The sequence below is a fragment of the Hevea brasiliensis genome, chromosome 12, assembly GCF_030052815.1.
Source record: "Hevea brasiliensis isolate MT/VB/25A 57/8 chromosome 12, ASM3005281v1, whole genome shotgun sequence".
Classification (NCBI taxonomy): domain Eukaryota; kingdom Viridiplantae; phylum Streptophyta; class Magnoliopsida; order Malpighiales; family Euphorbiaceae; genus Hevea; species Hevea brasiliensis.
In genome coordinates, this window is record NC_079504.1 from 72,481,981 (window position 1) to 72,489,030 (window position 7,050).

General features: G+C 31.1%; 1 protein-coding gene across 1 annotated transcript; it reads right to left on the reverse strand.

Moving 5' to 3' along the window:
* Window positions 1–2,757: 2,757 nt before the first annotated feature.
* LOC110664056 (probable protein phosphatase 2C 25) lies at window positions 2,758–4,727 on the reverse strand. Its single transcript, XM_021823585.1, has 4 exons — window positions 4,172–4,727; window positions 3,552–3,890; window positions 3,263–3,442; window positions 2,758–3,128 (listed from the first exon to the last, which is right to left on the reverse strand). Exons 1-4 carry the CDS (start codon window positions 4,658–4,660, stop codon window positions 2,967–2,969), a joined length of 1,170 nt encoding a protein of 389 aa, XP_021679277.1. The 5' UTR covers window positions 4,661–4,727; the 3' UTR covers window positions 2,758–2,966.
* Window positions 4,728–7,050: the final 2,323 nt, after the last annotated feature.

A 7,050-nucleotide genomic window follows, 5' to 3' on the forward strand; every position in this document is an offset into this window, starting at 1 on the left:
ATTTGGTTACTCAATTTTGCTTAGCAATTTGATTGGGTTAAGTCCATAATTTGGCCTTATGTTCTTCATATGAAATATTCTACTATGTTTTAGATTTCTATTGGTTCAAGAATCACCTAAATCAGACTTTTCTAGAGAGAGTTATAGCCTTGCAAAATTTACTGTTCATATGATCAATTTGTAGATTTTCTGCAAATTTGGTGACTCAATTTTGCTTAGCAATTTGATTGGGTTAAGTCTATAATTTGGCCTTAAATTCTTCATATGAAATGTTCTACTATGTTTTAGGTTTCCATTGGTTCAATAATCACCTAAATCAGAGTTTTCTAGAGAGAGTTATGGCCATTCAAAATTTACTATTCATGTGCCTAATTCTGCAGGTTCCAGAATTTTATCTCAAAGTTCTAGCCAAGTTTCAGGCAATTTCTGGGCAATTTTAGGTTGGGTCTCTTCATGAAAATTCTAGCTCTATGTCTTAAGTTTCATTTCTAATTGGTTTCACACCAATTGGAGTTGTGTAGCTCAATTTATGGGCTGTCAAACACACTGAACTCAGTGTGCAAAATTCTGCCCTAGGTTCAAATTTTTATTTCTTCAATTACTCCTACTAACCAACCTCAATTCATATTTAATTCACCCCAAATAACTATAATTTAGCATTAACACATCCATAGCACTCATAGCACCAAAAACCTTAATTTTCCCATGAACCCTAATCTTCGATATTTCAATTTATGTAAATCTCATGCAATTTCTTTATCCCAATCAAGCACACTGCTTCAACTAAGCTTGATTTCACCATCAATTTCATTAAAATACATCAAACCCTAATTTTTCTCAAATTTGCCAAAACCCTAGTTTAGGTTCCATGCATGTTTCCTTTCAATTTCTCATGAAATTTCATCATAAGTTAACTTCATTTAAAACCTATACAACTAATCTAACATGAAAAGAAACTTACCTCAAGTGACCCCTTCTAATCTTTAATTTCTTTCAATTCTTTTGTTCTCTTAGCTTTTAAATCTCTCAATCCAAGATAAAATTGATGTTTTCTACCAATTAGATAGAAAACCCATGGAGAAAAAGTGGAGAAAATCAAGGGTTGAGAGGGGTTGTAAGTGGAAGAAGGAAAAAAGAAGAAAGAAAAGAGAGGGAGAGGGAGAGGGAGAATAGGGTGGCAGCACAGGGGAGAAAATGGAGAGTTTTGTCTTTTTTTTATACTTATGTATTTCTTTTAATTAAATAATTGAATCTAATTATCAAAAGCCCATAAGTCATAAACTTTAAATTTTGTCATACTGGAAATGAAATTTTAAGTTTTTATTTCTTAAATTTTTCTTCAAATTTCATCCCATAATTTAATTCATTAATTTCATTTAATTTAATTAACATTTTGGTCAAAAGTCAATTATTGAGGTGAATTAACCAAAATGCCCCTCATTGCGTCATAATCCCTCTCTTTCAATATACCCGATGAGTTCTTATATTTTTGGGTCACTTGAATTTTTATTGTGTTTATTTCACTAAATTTTCATTTTATTTTTGGTCCTCAAGGTGTCTTTGAATAGTACTAGTCACAGACCAAAAACATTACTATTTATAACTCGATGGTTCGGGGAGTTACATTCTAGTTGTCTAAACATACGTTAGTCATCGAAACAGTATAACGTATGGACTATCTACGATGAGGGTGTTACAGATAAAAACCAAATGAAGCACAAGGAAACTCCTCAAGCTATCAATTAAAGCCTCTCTTCCAAAACAACAAGAGGACCTCAGGAACAGTTAGAAATAGTACCATTCTGGCAACCAAGAGGGAGAGGTGGAAGGCAGAGCTCAAAATGGCATCTCAATCTCTTGGAGCCTAAAAGGTTGACAACCATCAAAGCAAGCCCGGCAAAGTTACTCCCAAGGTGCCATTCCATATTGCAATCCACTCTCCCAGAAAAAAAAGCTCAAAAACAAAGAAACTAAAGCCAAGCGGATATTTGGTTAAACCCTTTAGCAAGAACCTACATGTAAAGCCACAAAACAACAAAATAAGGCAGATCATAAAGAAACCCTCTCCATTTCAGCACTAAAATTGTTGTAAAACAGTAGTCTCCTTATTCATGCACAACTCCACCCGAAGGTGGGGAGGGATTAAATCCACTTTCAATATAGGGAAAGAAGTCCCTCCCTGCCCAAATGGGTAAGGAAAGTTGCTTTGGCAAAACAGAGGCTTGACCTCAGAGGTAAAAGTGAAAATTGAAAGAAAGAAAAATTCTCTCTAAAGTTAGAGAGAGAGAGACGATGATATAAACTAAAAAGATTGGACAAAAGATGAGGCATGAAGTAAGAAATTGAGAGGAACTCGATTTTAAAATTTGTGTTTACTATGATTAATTAAAATTTGGGTTTAATATGATCAATTAATTTAGGGTTTATTCTTAAATTGATCACAAGGGTAATTTAGTATTTCCCATATTACTAACGGCACAAGCATTTAAAATAAGATGATTTACCTAACAAAGTTAAATTATAGAAGTGTTTAATTAATGTACTTATCAAAACACAGGGCCAGTAAATATTAGCAAACCCTAGGGATGTCTGTGTAATTCAGCCACACAAACAAGATAGATACATTTCAATATCCCAAGAAACGTCAATGTAGATTTTTTTTTTTTCCACCTTAAAAATTGACGTAAAATGCTGGAAAATTATTAAAACATGGAAGGTCAAAAATAAAGTGCAAGTACCTCATAGACACGGTGAATGTATTTCCAGAAAAATTATTTATGTAATAAGATTTACAAGTCATTATTTTCATACTATAAATAAAATTATAATTCTAAAAAGAATAAATGAATGAATGGATCTGTCTATTTCTCTCATGGGAAAAAAAATCCACAGAGTTTTCAAAACTAGCACTAGATTAGACTGAATCAACAGATACGTCAGCAGTAATTCCAAGAATGACAACATAATTAGATATAGCACTTCATCTGGATCAGCATTACACTAATATCATCTGTGGAACCTCGAGAAACAGATAGATCGACAAGCTTTTTACAGGCAGCCAATGGTTCTGGTCTATCAACTCCTACGCAATATGGGCGAGCAATGTTTACTGCTTCCTGATTACCAACCTAAATCCAAATCAAAATAAATTCATTCAGAATTATGGAACTACAAGATACACCGAGTCACTAAAGAACTATGAGGTGCCAAGTTCGAGATTTGTAAAAGAAAAAATGCAACTACGAAGCTTTAAAGAATATACCCTATCCCACAAGCCATCAGAAGCTAGTATCAAGAACTCATGATCATGGTTGATCTTTATAATTTTTGTCTCAGGCTCAGCGATTACCCACTGCTTAAGATGGCCATCTCCAATACCCCTGGATACAGCCAAGGATCCTTGAATTCTCCAAACACCATGGATCAAATCAACATAGCCACCCTGCAACAAGTTAAATCATGAACCTTTAATTGCAATTCAAATGGGGTTAATCCACAAGTTCTGTATGAAATTGAAAACAAATTTTGCATGATGTCGATAAGCTGCTTACCAAGTTCTCGATTCTGTTCTTCTCATCTTCCCTAGAAGGGCGTTGATCAGATGTTAGGGCCTCAGCAACACCACTTATGCTCACCACAGCACGACAATCTCCTACATTGGATACAACAAGATTTCCCTTTCGAACCAGAGCTGTCACGCAACACGAGCCACCTCGCAAATCCTCCTTTAGAAACTGAGAATCCGTGTTCAAATAGCCGTGTTTTACTGCATCCTCAAGTTGTTCTTCATCCCTCTTGTCAATTTCTTTTACAATGTTCTTATCTAAGTATTCTGATGCATACTGAGCAGCTTTAGAACCTCCATGCCCATCAAAAATACCAAAGAAAGCCTGCATTTAAGACACACAAAGGTACCAAATTCAAAGGTAATCACAAACCGAATGGAACTTAATTATACAAATCATAGGGTTATGCTCAGTAGATTTCAATGCCTATACTGAAAATTTTCAGTATTTGATCATGAAAACCTAATAATTAAAACAAAAAATTGAAATTCATGAAACCATGAATCTACTCACCAGATAAATCCAATTTAAGCTTAACTTTTTATTTTTAAAAGTTAAAAAAAAAAAAATTGTTGACAGATACAAGAAAGTAAGACAAAGCATACCTGCTTGGGATCTCCCTGAAGGTCGAGAACAGCAGAGAAGCGATCCTCCATAGCCTCTCTTCTCCCTCTTTTACAATACACGGAATATACAGACCCCTCTCTCTCTATCACCGCTTCCTCAACCGCCGGCGTGATCGGTACTTCGAACCCCATGGCCGTCACCGGAATATCAAGCCTCGCCGGCCTCTTCCTCTTCAACACCGTCCCCGACGCCGATGATCCCAAAGACAAAGCCGAAGTGGAAGCCAAAGTAGAAGAAGGGAGGGCAGAGGGTGGTTTCTGAAGCCGAAGCCGTAAAGGAGAGCAAGGAGATGATGGAGAAGAAGAAGATGATGACGATGGAGCCTGCGAAGCTTTTAAATGGGTTAGTGTTAGAGTTAGAGTTTCAGACGGTGACGGAGAAATTAACACTGGAGTTTTGTTGTTGCAGAAGAGAGACGATGAAGGAGAGAATACGGGAGAATTGGAGACCGCAACGGAGCACGACATCCTTTTAAGTTCTTTGTTTGTCTGTTCGTTTTGTCTAGGGCAAGTGACTATAAAGAAAGAAGAGGGAGAGAGGTATTTAAAGAAGAAGAATATTTTGTTCCGTGTGGAATTATTTATGAAACGCTTTGACCGGTGGCGTGATTACTGATTAGCGATCCTTATATCTACGAAATGTCAATTTTACCCTTGGCATTCGAACGTTCTTTTATTAACTAGAAATGGTCAGATGATGGTTAAGGCAGTTTCCTCTTGGGCGCTTGTGCTCCTTGAGGGATTTTGTTTCTAACAATCTTTATGTTGAAAAAAAAAAAAAAAAAAAGGCGCCATGTTGATCGTTTCAGGACTTCAAATTTTGCAGGTTTTTGTTTTTTTTTTTTTTAAACAATTAGTTATCATTGGGATTCAAAATCGAGATTGTATAAATATAAAAATATTCTAATAATATTAATTAAAATTTATTGATTATCTGTTCGAAAATTTGAATATTGTATGATTTAATTCAATTTTTTAAAATAAATTATTTACAAAAAATAATTAAATTCTCAAATATTCATCTTTAATTTTTATTTCTTTTAAATAATTTTTTTAAGTTAACTAAAATTTATTAAAAAAAATCTATTGAATTAAATTCTTATAAAATTTTAATTTATAAATAAGAGAAATAACTTCCATTGAAATAAATTATTTATTGAAATAAATTATTTATAAGAAAAGAGTATGATTGAATTCTTATATAAGAATGCTTAATTTTTATTTTTATTTAAAAAGAATTTTTTTAATTGAAAATAAAATATTATTTCATTGTAAATATTAAAATTAATAAAAAATAATTAAATTAATTTTTTATAAAATTTTAGTTTTCAAATAAGTAGAACAAGTGAAAGAATTTTATTTTTTTTAAATGAATTATTTATGTAAAAATTATAAAATTTTAAAAATTTTGATAATATTTGATAATTTTTCTGATTTATTTGGAAAAAAAAAATGAAAGAAAGAAAGAAATGAGTGAGCATTCTACCTTAGGCTCAGTGTATGCGCGTAAGCGAGTTTGAGTGTTGGTAAGTTAGACGTTCAAACACGTTACATATGTGATAAGAATAACAGTGTGTGAAAAAAAGGAGTTTTTGTTTGACTCTTTTATTAGTTCGTGTTGGTTTCGCTTTGTTGATAAGATTGTGATTTGCGAGTGGCAATGTAGTTGTGGGTCCCAAAGCAACTACTGCGAAGTTACCGTTGGTCACGACCTGTCGCTGGCTCCTGCTATTGTGTAGCCGTTGCTGTTTCATCTTCAACATCGTTCTTCATAATTCAAGTCTATATGCGTTGGTCAAGTTCTTTTAGAAATTCGTTCTGGAGTTTGAATTGCACTATGATTAACGATTGGCAGGAAACATATACGGTCATTTAAATCATCTCATTAATATGAAAAATTATTCATATTTAATTTTTTTTAAATTCTTTATCTTATTTAAAATATTAAGAAATATTAATTTTTTTAATTTAACTCTTTATTTTTATTAAATATAATAAATATTTATATAATTTTTTAAAATTAAATAAATTAAAGTAATTAAGTGAAATAAATAATAATTTAATTAATTTTTAATATATTTTTATAAAAAATATTATTTAATTATTTTCTTAATTATTATACAAAACTCAAACATGATAAAAAAATAAATGGAGAGAATTTAATTTATACTTATTTAATATAGTTTTTTATATAAATTATAATTTAAAACGTATATAGAGTATATTAAATAAATCTTAACGATAAAATTTCATACTTGACTTAATCTCTAAATGATTAAATCAAATGTATATTTACCGAGATTATAAATTACTCTAATTTTATCAAGCCTCAATTTATTTTGATAAAAAATAAAATTAATAAATTTAAATTAAATATTTATGATAAATTTTATATATAATTAATTAAAATGTGATATTTATTATTTTAATTATATATAATTGTTTAAATTTTATAAAAAATATTTATTTTAAAATTTATTAAACTCATTTTTATAATAACAAAATTAAAATAGTTATACTCTTGATTAATTTTTTATTTGCATTACATAAACTTTTTTGTGAGGATCACAATGTAGATATTTAATTAATTAAATGAGGATTGCTATAAAAATTAAATTCCTACAATCTAAAATAGAGGTGCAATCATTGATAAAAGGATATCTTTACGCGCAGTCAACATGATTTTTTTACCAGAACCATGATTGACACTTTAATAATAAAAAATAAATATCAAGGGTATTTAGAATAAGAACCGAAACTCTTGATTATGAATCCATGAGTGACACGTTGACAACTCCAAACTTTTTTATTTGGATTCACATCCCTCAATTATACTTAAAAAGGTCTTATCTCATGCC

Excerpts from the sequence above, each read along its gene's own strand:
- LOC110664056 (XM_021823585.1), bottom strand. The coding sequence starts at position 4,660 with ATGTCGTGCTCCGTTGCGGTCTCCAATTCTCCCGTATTCTCTCCTTCA. Across the intron at positions 3,891-4,171 it reads TTCAGGGAGATCCCAAGCAG|GCTTTCTTTGGTATTTTTGA; the intron begins GTATGCTTTGTC and ends TCTTAAATGCAG. Across the intron at positions 3,129-3,262 it reads CTGATGGCTTGTGGGATAGG|GTTGGTAATCAGGAAGCAGT; the intron begins GTATATTCTTTA and ends ATTTGGATTTAG.